General features: G+C 42.6%; 1 protein-coding gene across 3 annotated transcripts in view; it reads left to right on the plus strand.

Moving 5' to 3' along the window:
• The window catches only part of VPS26C (VPS26 endosomal protein sorting factor C), a 64,749-nt gene that overhangs the window by 20,629 nt on the left and 28,685 nt on the right, over positions 1-15,435 (plus strand). For all 3 annotated transcript variants that reach the window (XM_066370209.1, XM_066370211.1, XM_066370210.1), the window contains exons 4-5: positions 7,332-7,412; positions 10,266-10,340. In XM_066370209.1, coding sequence (XP_066226306.1) covers positions 7,332-7,412; positions 10,266-10,340 — 156 coding nt within the window. The remainder of the gene's footprint in view (positions 1-7,331; positions 7,413-10,265; positions 10,341-15,435) is intronic.

Here is a 15,435-nt window from a genome sequence, read left to right on the forward strand (position 1 = left end):
CTTATCTCAAAGGAAGGCTACATCCCCCAACAAGCGTTCAACTGTGACAAAACAGGATTGTTTTGGGAAAAAATGACCCGGAGGACTTTTATCACTGCAGAGGAGAAGAAGCTGCCAGAACATAAACCCATGAAGGACCGTGTGACCCTTGCATTGTATGCAAATGATAGCAGTGACTGTAAAGTAAAGCCACTGCTAGTGTATCATTCGGAAAATCTTCCAGCCTTTAAGACTCACAGGATTCTGTGTGTGTGTGTGTGTGTGTGTGTGTGTGTGTGTGTGTGTGTGTGTGGCAGAGACAGGAAGAATCAGAGAGAGGGACAGACAGACAGGAACAGAGAGAGATGAGAAACATCAACTCTTTGTTGTGGCTCTGTAGTTGTTCATTGACTGCCTTCTCATATGTGTCTTGACCAGGGGACTACAGCAGACCTAGTGACCCTTGCTCGAGCCAGCGACCTTGGGCTCTAGCTGGTGAGCCTTGCTCAAACCAGATGAGCCCACATTCAAGCTGGCGACCTCGGGGTCTCGAATCTGGGTCTTCCACATCCCAGTCCGATGCTCCATCCACTGCACCCCCGCCTGGTCAGGCAACTCACAAGACTCTTAAAGAAAAACTGCAGGTTATGTGGTATGCCAATGCTAGGGCATGGGTTACATGGCAGTTTTTTTATTGAATGGGTAAATCTCGTCTTTGGTCCTGCAGTGAAGAAATATCTTCAAGAAAATAAACTCCCAATGAAAGCATTACTAATCATTGATAATGCTCCAGCCCACCCACCTGGTCTTGAAGATGACATTCTCGATGAGTTAAAATTTGTGAAAGTCCTCTACCTCCCACCCAACAGGACTTCAATCTTGCAACCTATGGATCAGTAGGTCATTTCCAACTTCAGAAAGCTTTACACAGCCATGGCCAGATGGCTCAGTTGGTTGGAGCCTCATCCTCGAGCTCAGAGGTTGCTGGTTGAATCCCTGGTGAGGCCACATGTGGGAACAGATTGATGTCCCTGTCTGTCTGTCTCTCCCTCTCTCCCTTCCTCTGTCGCTAAAAATCAATAAATAAATTTTTTAAAAAAGCTTTACACAAAGCACTTTTCTGCCACTGCTTTGAGGTGACTGAGAATATAATTCTAACCCTTTGAGAGTTTTGGAACGATCGCTACAACATCGTGATATGTTTACACATTATTGACTTGGCATGGCAAGAGGTTACAAGAAGAACCTTGAACTCGGCATGGAAAAAGTTATGGCCTGATGTTGTTGTAGACAGGGACTTCGAAGGATTTGAACCAGAGACTGAGACCAAGGTAGAAGTGTTGGAGATTGTGTCCCTCAGAAAGTTGATGGGTCTGGAGGTAGATGAGGGTGATGTAAATGAGCTTGTTGAGGAACATGAGGAGGAACTCTCAACTGAGGAGTTGAAGGAGCTACAGATGATGCAACATACAGAGCTTCTGCAAGAGATTAGTAGTGAGGAGGAAGTAGAGTCGGAGGAGTGATTTCTACAAGTGAAATTAAAGACATGCTGGCAATGTGGGAGAAGCTTTCAAGTTTCTTTTTTTTTTTCTTTTTTTTTCTTTTTTCCGAAGCTGGAAAAGGGGAGGCAGTCAGACAGACTCCCGCATGCGCCCGACCAGGATCCACCCGGCATGCCCACCAGGGGGCGATGCTCTGCAACCTCTGGGGCGTCACTGTTGCATCCAGAGTCATTCTAGCACCTGAGGCAGAGGCCACAGAGCCATCCTCAGCGCCTGGGCCATCTTTGCTCCAATGGAGCCTCGGCTGCGGGAGGGGAAGAGAGAGACAGAGAGGAAGGAGAGGGGGAGGGGTGGGGAAGCAGATGGGCACTTCTCCTGTGTGCCCTGGCCGGGAATCGAACTCGGGACTCCTGTACGCCAGGCCAACACTCTACCACTGAGCCAACCAGCCAGGGAGCTTTCAAGTTTCATTGAAAAGAAACACCCAGAAAAAGTTTCAACTGGTAGTGCTTCAGCACTTTTTAATGACACTTGTTTGTCACATTTCCGTAACATTTTAAAAGGCAGGCGAAAGCAAACCTCTTTGGATAGATTTTTATTCAAAAGTCCTGCAAGTGAAAGTGTCGAAAGTGCAGCCAAAAAGGCAAAAACAGGTGATGATTAAATGAAAAATACGTAATGTTAAACTTAGGTTAAGTTTAACATTAAGAAAGTGCATTTTTTACAATTTAGTTTTTGTGGTTTTATTTTAAGTAAAGAAAGTGCAGTTTTAGTTTTGTTTCTTTTTTTTTTTAGATTTTATTTATTCATTTTAGAGAGAGGGGACAGAGAGAGAGGAGGGTGGGGAGGATCAGGAAGCATCAATTCTCATACGTGCCTTGACCAGGCAAGCCTGGGGTTTCAAACCGGCAACCTTAGCGTTCGAAGTCAATGCTTTTACCCACTGCGCTACCTCAGGTCAGGCTTAGTTTTGTTTAAAGTAAAGAAAATGCAGTTTTAGTTTACATTTAGTGTTAAGAAAGTACAGTTTTAGTTTACATGTCTACAGTGCCTGCATCGCTTCCTCCCTCCTTCCTCCTCCACCATTCACCTCCGTTAGCCACAGTTGTCTGTCTCCAAGGTAAGAATACAGTACTAAATACATAACACTTTTTTCTTTTACTTCATATATTTTGTTACGCATTGGTAAAGTATACATCTGTGTTTCTTAATTAAAAACATGTTTTTTTCATAATTTAGGATGGTTTAGGGATGTTTCACAGGGCTGGAACGGATTAAATCTATTTGAATTATTTTAAATGGGAGAAATTTGTTTGATATACAAGTTGACTGACTTACGAGCTCAGTTACAGAACGAATTAAACTCGTATCTCAAGGTACCACTGTATTTATTGCTGTTACCGCCCATGTATATTCTATATCTATTTCTCATTTTGCCCCAAGGAATACTTTTTATGTCTGCCCATGATTTTTTATAGGAATCCCAGAGGACCCAGGCTATAACCTCTTCTCAGCAATCCCTTTGTTTCTCTGCGCTCTGTTCAAGACACACTGACTCTGTGAAGGGTGCTTTTATAGTTGGTAATAGATATGCCCTCCCTCCCCTCTAGCACCCGCACTAACTTGTCTGTTTTTATACATATAAATATCTCTTTGTTTAATACCCAAAGGCTACTACTTTAACATAGGCTTGTATTCTTTATTGAACAAACCTTGTAAATGAGGGGGAAGTGAATTTATGGCTTCCTGTCCACCTCTGTGGTTCAGGATGTCTTTCACAGTTGCTATTGTTGTCTCAGGCACAGTTTGGATGCATGACTCAGAAAGGGAGAAAGAGCCTTTCCTTTATTCAGTGGGAAGAAAGGTACTTTTGTGATACCACCAGTCTTGCTGCAACTGCCATGCTAGATGAAACAAAGGACACTATTTTGTCTTGCGTATGTGCAAGAGGCCTGAAAAGTTATGAAATTTTTGATTTCTTAATGAACTTTTAGCTGATAACTCGGTCTTGGTAGAGACTATTCCCTTGCTTAATATTTAGTAGTTTTAAAAATAAAAATGATCAAAACACTTGTGAGAGTTTAACCAAGTGTACGTGAGTTTTATAGATTGCTTATAGCATCTGTCAAGAAGCAGCCCATGCAGTACATAATTCTAATGCAATAAGTATCTTTCTGTGAAGAAGAAATGTTTCTCATCCATTATTATTAGTGCACCTGTTTCAGGCACTATGTATACTAAAGGTTTTGGAAAATCCCTAGGAAGTAACAGTAATGATTAGATAAGCATCAAGATTTAAAGAAGCTGCTTGTGTAGACATCCAGATCTCTGGTGTAGAAACCTGAGTCCTCACTGACCAGCTTTCTGGGTTGGGAATGTTTTCACCATGAAAGTAAATGAAAAATGCCTTTTTAGCAAGACTGAAAATACCATGAATATTTCTTTTGAAAATTATTTTTATTCTGTTTCCTGAATCGGCATCAACTGCTTTACCCATACAGCTCTTTAAAACTGTTTGTTTAATAATATAAGCATATGTTCATTAGAAACTGAGTAGAATAACATCAGATTTTTAGTGGTCATACTTCTTGTTACTTTCTCTTGTTAATCATTCTTGTTAAAAGACTAATTTGTTTAAAATAAAATTGGAAATTTCATTCTCTTCCAAATAATGCCAAGAAAGACACAGAGCTACTTACAAAACTGTGTTTGTATTCCTGCATAGCTGTGTTTAAATTGGAAACACAATTAGTTAAAATGCAGAAGGACCTGGAACACTGAGGTCACTGGTTCAAAACGCTGCACTTGCCCGGTCAAGGCACAAATGGGAGTTGATGCTTCCTGCTCCTCCCCCCTTTCTCTTTCTCTCTCTCTCTCACTCTCCTCTCTAAAATGAATAAATAGGCCCTGGCCGGTTGGCTCAGCGGTAGAGCGTCGGCCTGGCGTGCGGGGGACCCGGGTTCAATTCCCAGCCAGGGCACATAGGAGAAGCGCCCATTTGCTTCTCCACCCCCCCCTTCCTCTCTGTCTCTCTCTTCCCCTCCCGCAGCCAAGGCTCCATTGGAGCAAAGATGGCCCGGGCGCTGGGGATGGCTCCTTGGCCTCTGCCCCAGGCGCTAGAGTGGCTCTGATCGCAGCAGAGCAACACCCTGGAGGGGTAGAGCATCGCCCCCTGGTGGACAGAGCATCGCCCCTGGTGGGCGTGCTGGGTGGATCCTGGTCGGGCGCATGCGGGAGTCTGTCTGACTGTCTCTCCCCGTTTCCAGCTTCAGAAATTAAAAAAATAAATAAATAAATAAAATAAAATGAATAAATTAATTAATTATTATTTTTTTAAATGCAAAAGGAGAGGTTACATGGTAAATTCTTTAGTAAGGCCAATAGTCACTCAGCTCTCCTTTAATTTGGTCTATAATTATAACATAATTCCACACCTCCCCAAATGTCTCACAAGTTTCCAAAAATGAAGAGATTTCTTCTTAAGCTCATATTTATAAGAGCTTATCACCCTTATACATATCACCTAGATTCAACATTTATTGGTATTTTGACATCTTTGTTTCGTGTATGTTTTGAATCATTTCAAGGTTAGTTTACACTTCATCTCAAAATACTTAAATATCCATCTCCAAAAAATAGGGACATTCTCCTAAATAATTAAGTGAACATTTTCATATCTATCAAAGTGAACAAAAATTCCCAAATATCCACCGTTAATTCATATTCAGATTCATCATTGCTCCTTTAGGAAAATACACTTCTTGAGAGAAACTAGTATTATGGGTTTTTGCATCTCTTTTTCATTCATCAATTCATTCATTCAGTTTCTAGACGAGTCTTTTCCTAGCCTCCTTGCTTTACAAAAGAGCACGTGACACTAGTCACACGGGCCGCCTCCTCATAGGGCCACAAGCCATCTGCCCTTTTTGCGCCTGCTGCTCACTGCACCTCCTCTAGAGATTGCTGGGTGCATTATGTTGGATAGAAAGTGTTGTTGTTCAACCCTAATAACATCCTTCTCAAATTATATAGGTGCAAGGAAATTTTACACTTATAATTTGAATTGTGCTATAGTAACAGTATAAAAAAAGTAAAGATGGTAAGACAGAATGAAGGATTTAAAATGTAGCCAGTATCGAGCCCCCAGTTTGTAGGGGTGGGGCTGCTTATTGCTTCTTAACCTGAAGGCTTGATGACATCTGCTATTACTCTGCCTCTCCATGCACTGCGTCCCTTTCTCCCCTTTATTGCTAGGAAGTGCACACAAGAATCCCTGTGGCCATTCTAGCAAGGCTTTATACTATGACACAAAATGCAGCAGTACCAACACTCTGCTGAAACTGTGTGTGCAGAATTAATTCAGAGAGATGCTAGTCATCCTTTTTTTCAGTTAAATACCCTTTCTAGGAGTCTGCTTTATCTATGGCAAGCATCTTCTTTCTTTATGCCCGTTGATACTGTATTTACTGACAGTTGAAAAAGATAGAATTTGGCACCTTCTTTTGGTGCCCTGCTCAAGTCTGACCACCCTGACCTGTAGCTCAGATGATCTGGATCACGCCTTAATAACTGGCAAAGCTCACGATAAAGGGAAAAGACCCTGGGCTTTGCAGCAGACAACTCAGCTCGAATCACAATATTGCACAAACATGCAGGGTGGGTTTTGGCAACAGGTAGGTGTAAATTCAATCCCACCTCTGATCCCGCAGCCTTGGTGACCTGTCCTCTGGGTTGGGAACACTTCCACCATGCTCTAGCACTCTGTTCCTAGTCCCTCAGCCCACAGACTGGCATGTGAAGAAACAGTATCAGTTCCAAACCACACCTCCAGCACAGTGACCAGCTCGCAATGGGCTGTTCCTAGGGAGGACGGGCAGCCTTGCAGCAAGCACAGAACAGGGACTAGTGCAAGAAGAGAGTAGAGGCCAGCAGAGTAATCAGAGATGGAGATGTGAAGAGCCAGAGTGGCGCTCTACTCCCCACCTGGCCCGTCCCGTGCAGGCAGGACACACCTCTGCAGGCAATGGGCAGGTTCTGGGCAGAGCCATTCAGTGATACCAGCCATGACTGGCCGATCTGGATGCTGATGGATCTGCAGGTCCTTCCTTCTGCTTTTTCCTTCAATTTTGTAGGTGTTCGAATTTCCAAAAATAAAAATTTTAAAAGACTTTTTATTCCTCCTTTACATTAAAATATAAAGAGGTAGATTTAAGATGCTCTGGAGTCCTAGGGCATTCTCCATTGTTCCTTCCTATGCTCCCGAGTGCAGGATGACACTGATGTTGCCGTGGTACCAAGTACACACCATGCACAGAGCTCTCTGTGGGGAGCTGTGCCCAGTAGCTCGCTGATCTGGGAAGTGCCAGCTGCTGGTCCATGGCCTCTTGTCCTGCTGCATTCGTCCTCCTTCTACAAAACAGCTGCCGTGTGCGAGAGCCACCCTGTGCCAGGCCCTGCACTGAGTGCAGCACACGTACGTTCTCACTGAATGAGGGTAGGTTGGTTCCCATTGACAGAGCAGGACGGGGAAGCTCAGGGCAGCTGCCTTGTGTCAGGGCAATCTAAACAAGCTTCTCCTCTACACCTGCTCATCCTTTTCCACCGTCTGGCCTTTCTCTGCTGCAGGCAGGACTCTGCACCCGTGTTCCAGTGGGTCCAGCCTTAGGATGGCTGTGGGAATAGACTGACAGTAACCTGAACGTGTTTTTCTGAAATACAGGAATGCCTTTATTTTGAGCATTAACTCCTACTGTATATATTGATTTCACAAATTTCCCTAAAATATTGATTTGCCTCTTTGAAAGCAAATTATACCAAAATAACATTCTCTTCTCCAATTTTTCCATCTAGTATACCCTGCGCTGTGACATGAAGCGGTCTCTGTTGGCCAAAGACTTGACAAAGACCTGCGAGTTCATCATTCACTCTGTTGTAAGCTGTCCTTGGTGCTCTGGTACTGAATAGGAACCTCTGTGCGGTCTGGGATTCTATCTGCGTCTAGGCTCGTCAGTTAGCCTGTTGCTGTCTCGCTTCCGCTGCAATGCATAGCTCCTAGGTCAGAGACAAGGGGCCTTTTTTCGGCACAGCCAGTAGCATGCTCATCAGTGTGCGTGTCATTTCCTGGGCCCAAGTCCCCGACAGATGCCATAGGCCCAAATGACACTGCACCTGAGGGGCTTGTGCCCCAGTTGCAGAGTGCCAGCCGGGGACCCACCTCTGTCACCAGTAGTGAGTGAGCCTGACCTTTGTCCTCGAGGGGATTTGCCTCACCCTCACGCTGCACGGCACACTACTCAGAAGTGGCCCGGCCCCGGTAAAGAGCAGTCTGGGCCTCCATTTGTGGCATATCCACAAGAATGTACAGGGGCACTCAGGCCCCGGGAGGGCCCCTCCTAACACCTTCTGCTGATATTTTACAGTGACGTAATGTTCTTTAAAAATTCCTGTCACATGTTAGCTAGGGTGCTGGATCCTCCTCCCCCCCTAGGCAACTAAATTCTCCAGGGAGTCCTCTGCAGCCCAGCTGATGCTGTGCCTTGGCCATGCGGAGCTGAGCAGTGGCTGGCAGTGTCTGCCCTCAGTCTGACACACAGTGACATACTCAGTTTCACAACCCTGGACTCCCTTGTGTCTCAGGCCAATCTGGGCTCTGTCACAGTAGCCGCCATGTGGGCCTCCCCTTCCCCGAACCCACAGCTGGTTCAGGGCCGTCCTGCCCCCTCTGTCCTGCATCCCCAGTAGCAGGCTCCCTCTTCGCATGGCTCCCAGACTCAGCCTCAGGTACGTCCAGCTTCAGGTGGACTCTGAGAAGTTCAGGGACAGAAGGTAGCCAGACTGGGGCTCTTGGAGGCTCGCAGCAGTGCAGCCAGAAATGGCGGCTGAGAGCACGGAGGTCCTGGCTGCAGCGGCTGCTCACCTGGCCGACTCCCAGAAGTCCTTACCACAGGCCACAGTAAACCAGGGCTCTTCTAGCACTACGTGTTGATGTGGGTTAATTTGGAGCGGAAATTTACAATTGCATTTCTTTTGCGCTATTATGAAATGTCCACGAGTACTTTAATAGTGATTAAGTTAAAATGTAAGACTTAAATGTCTCGTGCACAAGATTGGCAAAATCACTAATGTTCTTTATTGGCATCATTTTGTGACTTTTCAGCACTTCCAACATTTGTGATTTCCCCTTAATAAATTTTTAATAATCACAGAGTTTGCCTCTTAGTGATAAAATATGTTGTATAAACTTGTATAAAATATCAAAATATTTTTTAATTTGTTAAATGGTTATTTTTATTTTTTGGGTCTTTAAATTGAAGCAAAACAAATCTTTGTTAAACATAGGTTATTCCCTGCCTGACCATGTGGTGGCACAGTGGATAGAGTGTCGGACTGGGCCATAGAGGACCCAGGTTCGAAGCCCTGAAGTCGCTGGCTTGAGCATGGGATCATAGACATGACCCCATGGTCATTGGCTTGAGCCTAAAGGTCGCTGGCTTGAAGCCCAAGGTTGCTGGCTTGAGCAAGGGGTTACTCGCTCTGCTGTAGCACCCCGGACAAGGCACATATGAGAAAGCAATCAGTGAACAACTAAGGTGCCACAATGAAGAATTAATGCTTCTCATCTCTCTCCCTTCCTGTCTGTCCCTATCTGTCCCACTCTCTGTGTCACAAAAAGGAAAATAAAAGTGTAGGTTATTCCCTAAAAAACACATATCTTTTTTGTATTAATAAAAAGAACCTCCAACTTTGTGAAGAAGGAGCCCAAATCAGCACCCTACCCACAGTGAGTCCCTTCCTCTCTAACTCAGGCCTGCTTCTGACCACAGAGCCCTGTCCCAGGTCCCCTGAGGGTAGCTGCCCTGGCCAAACCATCTGGCTTCCTCCCCATTCCTGGCACTTGATCAGTATGTGGCCTTTAAGGATCACATGCAGCCTGTGGAAGATGGACCTATAATTGATGGCATGTTCAATATCCCTTTACGTCCTATGAGCAAGAACATACTAAAGAATATGTTCAAGAACCTATTAATAAAAAGGATATATTCCAGGATAGTATTCCCTAGAATTAGCTTTTGGTAAATGAGTAGACTAGGCCAACTGGTTAGTGCCACCTTCCTCCGTGTGGCTCCCTGCCATCTGGGCGCCAGGTGGACCTCATGGAGCTCAGCTGTACTGGGGGGTTCTGCAGTGTGTAACATAGAGGTGATCCCTGTTAGATTGTTACAGTAATACTCATCATCATCCTGGAGGAGTGGTTCCTCCAGGGGGCGATTGTCCGACCAAGCGGCTCGCAGCATCAGTGGGCACTGGGGCCAGACTGCCTAGGTCTGCATCTCAGCTCTGCCTCTTGCTTGAGCAAGACGTTGAAGCACTGTGTGTTCTCACTGTCCTCATCTGTGAAATGGGACCAGTGACAGCTGCAGCACCTGAAGGGTCACTGTGTTGCTTTAGTGGCACATCATAGTGGCACTCTGGTGTTAGCTCTAATTCTGAGAGAGAGTTTTAAAATATCTCCCAGTAATACCACACTGTTTAAGTCTAATTTTTAAATTCTGGACCTGAAAGAGACCTTAGAGATTAAGTTTATCCCCTCAGTTTACAGCTAAGGAAACTGAGGCATGAAGAACTCTGGCATAGAACACACGGTGTGTTTTGGCAGAGCTGCATTTAGAACCCAAGTATCCTGCCTCTTAGTACATTTGATTTCTTCAGAAAGGGAAGGACAAGGTTGACCTGCAGGACTCTTGGCCCTCAAGCAGCTGATTTTGGTTTACCTTCCCGTTTCAGCCTCTGAAGGGGAAATTGACTCCAAGTCCCGTGGATTTCACTATCACACCTGAAACCTTACAGAATGTCAAAGAGGTAACGTGTTCCTCACCCCCGAGTGCCAGGGGGGTTTTCTTAGTAACTGGATCCCATTGACAGACCACTGCCCAATTGTTCTGTATTTTTGGGTATCAAGAGGAAATTCCTGATTATCATCTGTACTCAAAATAGTCTGTATTTTCTATTTTGATGTCTTTTTAAACTCAGTAACCACTGCCCTGGCCGGTTGGCTCAGTGGAAAAGCGTCGGCCTGGCGTGTGGGGGACCCAGGTTCGATTCCCAGCCAGGGCACATAGGAGAAGCGCCCATTTGCTTCTCCACCCCCGCCTTCCTCTCTGTCTCTCTCTTCCCTTCCCGCAGCCAAGGCTCCATTGGAGCAAAGATGGCCCGGGCGCTGGGGATGGCTCCTTGACCTCTACCCCAGGAGCTAGAGTGGCTCTGGTCGCGGCAGAGCAACCCCCCAGAGGGGGCAGAGCATCGCCCCTGGTGGACGTGCCGGGTGGATCCCGGTCGGGCGCATGCAGGAGTCTGTCTGACTGTCTCTCCCCGTTTCCAGCTTCAGAAAAAATACAAAAAAAAAAAAATCTTAAACTCAGTAACTACTTATAAGACTAATAATTTTGAAAGGTTCCTTAGAATATATGTTTATTTTATTTTTATTTATTTATTTTTAATTTATTTTTAATGGGGCAACATCAATAAATCAGGATACATATATTCAAAGATAACAAGTCCAGGTTATCTTTTCATTCACTTATGTTGCATACCCATCACCCAAAGTCAGATTGTCCTCTGTCACCTTCTATCTAGTTTTCTTTGTGCCCCTCCCCCTCCCCCTTCCCCCCCCCCCCCCCCCCCCCCCCCCCCCCGTAACCACCACACTCTTATCAGTGTCTCTTAGTTTCACTTTTATGTCCCATCTATGTATGGAATAATGCAGTTCCTGGTTTTTTCTGATTTACTTATTTGACTTCATATAATGTTATCAAGATCCCACCATTTTGCTGTAAATGATTCGATCTCATCATTTCTTGTGGCTGAGTAGTATTCCATAGTGTATATGTGCCACATCTTCTTTATCCAGTCTTCTATTGAAGGGCTTTTTGGTTGTTTCCATGTCTTGGCCACTGTGAGCAGTGCTGCAATGAACATGGGGCTACATGTGTCTTTACATATCAATGTTTCTGAGGTTTTGGGGTATATACCCAGTAGAGGGATTGCTGGGTCATAAGGTAGTTCTATTTGCAGTTTTTTGAGGAACCACCATACTTTCCTCCATAATGGTTGTACTACTTTACAGTCCCACCAACAGTGGATGAGAGTTCCCTTTTCTCCGCAGCCTCTCCAACATTTGCTATTACCCGTCTTGTTGATAATAGCTAATCTAACAGGGGTGAGGTGGTATCTCATTGTAGTTTTGATTTGCATTTCTCTAATAACTAATGAAGCTGAGCATCTTTTCATATATCTGTTGGCCATTTGTATTTCTTCCTGGGAGAAGTGTCTGTTCATATCCTCTTCCCATTTTTTTATTGGATTGTTTGTTTGTTTGTTGTTGAGTTTTATGAGTTCTTTGTATATTTTGGATATTAGGCCCTTATCTGAGCTGTTATTTGAAAATATCATTTCCCATTAAGTTGGCTGTCTGTTTATTTTGTTATCAGTTTCTCTTGCTGAGCAAAAACTTCTTAGTCTGATGTAGTCCCATTCATTAATTTTTGCCTTCACTTCTCTTGCCTTTGGAGTCGAATTCATAAAATGCTCTTTAAAACCCAGGTCCATGAGTTTAGTACCTATGTCGTCTTCTATGTACTTAATTGTTTCAGGTCTTATGTTTAGATCTTTGATCCATTTTGAGTTAATTTTAGTCCAGGGGGTCAGACTGTAGTCCAATTTCATTCTTTTGCATGTGGCTTTCCAGTTTTCCCAGCACCATTTATTGAAGAGGCTTTCTTTTCTCCATTGTGTGTTCTTGGCCCCTTTATAAAAAATTATTTGACTATATATATGTGGTTTTATTTCTGGACTTTCTATTCTGTTCCATTGGTCTGAGTGTCTATTTTTCTGCCAATACCGTGCTGTTTTGATTGTCGTGGCCCTATAATATAGTTTGAAGTCAGGAATTGTAATGCCTCCAGCTTCATTCTTTTTCTTTAGGATTGCTTTGGCTATTCGGGGTTTTTGTTTTGTTTTGTTTTGTTTTTTAATAAATTTTTATTAATGATAATGGGATGACATTAATAAATCAGGGTACATATATTCAAAGAAAACATGTCTAGGTTATTTTGTCATTAAATTATGTTGCATACCCCTCGCCCAAAGTCAGATTGTCCTCCGCCTCCCTCTATCTAGTTCTCTGTGCCCCTCCCCCTCCCCCTAACTCTCTCCCTCCCTCCCTCCCATGTCCTCCCTCCCCCCACCCCTGGTAACCACCACACTCTTGTCCATGTCTCTTAGTCTCGTTTTTATGTTCCACCAATGTATGGAATCATGTAGTTCTTGGTTTTTTCTGATTTACTTATTTCACTCCATATAATGTTATCAAGATCCCACCATTTTGCTGTAAATGATCTGATATTATCATTTCTTATGGCTGAGTAGTATTCCATAGTGTATATGTTCCACATCTTCTTTATCCAGTCTTCTATTGAAGGGCTTTTTGGTTGTTTCCATGTCTTGGCCACTGTGAGCAGTGCTGCAATGAACATGGGGCTACATGTGTCTTTACATATCAATGTTTCTGAGGTTTTGGGGTATATACCCAGTAGAGGGATTGCTGGGTCATAAGGTAGTTCTATTTGCAGTTTTTTGAGGAACCACCATACTTTCCTCCATAATGGTTGTACTACTTTACAGTCCCACCAACAGTGGATGAGAGTTCCCTTTTCTCCGCAGCCTCTCCAACATTTGCTATTACCCGTCTTGTTGATAATAGCTAATCTAACAGGGGTGAGGTGGTATCTCATTGTAGTTTTGATTTGCATTTCTCTAATAACTAATGAAGCTGAGCATCTTTTCATATATCTGTTGGCCATTTGTATTTCTTCCTGGGAGAAGTGTCTGTTCATATCCTCTTCCCATTTTTTTATTGGATTGTTTGTTTGTTTGTTGTTGAGTTTTATGAGTTCTTTGTATATTTTGGATATTAGGCCCTTATCTGAGCTGTTGTTTGAAAATATCATTTCCCATTTAGTTGGCTGTCTGTTTATTTTGATATCAGTTTCTCTTGCTGAGCAAAAACTTTTTATTCTGATGTAGTCCCATTCATTTATCTTTGCCTACACTTCTCTTGCCATTGGAGTCAAGTTCATAAAATGCTCTTTAAAACCCAGGTCCATGATTTTAGTACCTATGTCTTCTTCTATGTACTTTATTGTTTCAGATCTTATATTTAGGTCTTTGATCCATTTTGAATTAATTTTACTACACGGGGACAGGCTGTAGTCGAGTTTCATTCTTTTGCATGTGGCTTTCCAGTTTTCCCAACACCATTTATTGAAGAGGCTTTCTTTTCTCCATTGTGTGTTGTTGGCCCCTTTATCAAAGATTATTTGACCATATATATGTGGTTTTATTTCTGGGCTTTCTATTCTGTTCCATTGGTCTGAGTGTCTATTTTTCTGCCAATACCATGCTGTTTTGATTATCGTGGCCCTATAATATAGTTTGAAGTCAGGTATTGTAATGCCCCCAGCTTCATTCTTTTTCCTTAGGATTGTTTTGGCTATTCGGGTTTTTTATAGTTCCATATAAATCTGATGATTTTTTGTTCCATTTCTTTAAAAAATCTCATAGGAATTTTGATGGGAATTGCATTAAATTTATATATTGCTTTGGGTAATATGGCCATTTTAATTATATTTATTCTTCCTATCCAAGAACAAGGAATATTTTTCCATCTCATTGTGTCTTTTTCTATTTCTCTTAATAATGCCTTGTAGTTTTCGTTATATAGGTCCTTTACATTCTTTGTTATGTTTATTCCAAGGTATTTTATTTTTTTTGTTGCAATCGTGAAGGGGATTATTTTTTTGAGTTCGTTTTCTAATATTTCATTGTTGGCATATAGACAGGCTATGGACTTTTGTATGTTAATTTTGTATCCTGCGACCTTACTGTATTGGTTTATTGTTTCTAATAATCTTTTTGTGGAGTCCTTCGGGTTTTCGATGTATAGGATCATATCATCAGCAAAAAGTGATACCTTTACTTCTTCTTTTCCGATATGGATGCCTTTTATTTCTTTGTCTTGTCTGATTGCTCTGGCCAGAACTTCTAGCACCACGTTAAATAAGAGTGGAGAGAGTGGACAACCCTGTCTTGTTCCTGATTTAAGGTAGAAAGTCCTCAGTTTTATGCCGTTTAATATGATGTTGGTTGATGGTTTATCATATATGGCCTTTATCATCTTGAGATATTTTCCTTCTATACCCATTTTGTTGAGAGTCTTAAACATAAAATTGTGTTGTATTTTATCAAAAGCCTTTTCTGCATCTATTGATAAGATCATGTAGTTTTTGTTCTTTGTTTTGTTGATATGGTGTATTATGTTAACCGTTTTGCGTATGTTGAACCATCCTTGAGATTCTGGGATGAATCCCACTTGATCATGATGTATTATTTTTTTAATATGTTGTTGTATTCGGTTTGCAAGTATTTTGTTTAGTATTTTAGCATCTGTATTCATTAGAGATATTGGTCTGTAGTTTTCTTTCTTTGTGCCATCCTTGCCACGTTTTGGTATGAGGGTTATGTTGGCCTCATAAAATGTGTTTGGAAGTATTGCTTCTTCTTCAATTTTTTGGAAGACTTTGAGTAGACTAGAAACCAAGTCTTCTTTGAATGTTTGATAGAATTCACTAGTATAACCGTCTGGGCCTGGACTTTTATTTTTGGGGAGGTTTTTAATAGTTTTTTCTATTTCCTCCCTACTGATTGGTCTGTTTAGGCTTTCCGCTTCTTCAAGACTCAGTCTAGGAAGGTTGTATTGTTCTAGGAATTTATCCATTTCTTTTAGATTGTTGTATTTGGTGGCATATAATTTTTCATAGTATTCTACAATAATTCTTTGTATATCTATGATGTCTGTGGTGATCTCTCCTCTTTCATTTTGGATTTTATTTATTTGAGT

Source organism: Saccopteryx leptura, chromosome 2 (genome assembly GCF_036850995.1).
Source record: "Saccopteryx leptura isolate mSacLep1 chromosome 2, mSacLep1_pri_phased_curated, whole genome shotgun sequence".
NCBI classification, from domain to species: domain Eukaryota; kingdom Metazoa; phylum Chordata; class Mammalia; order Chiroptera; family Emballonuridae; genus Saccopteryx; species Saccopteryx leptura.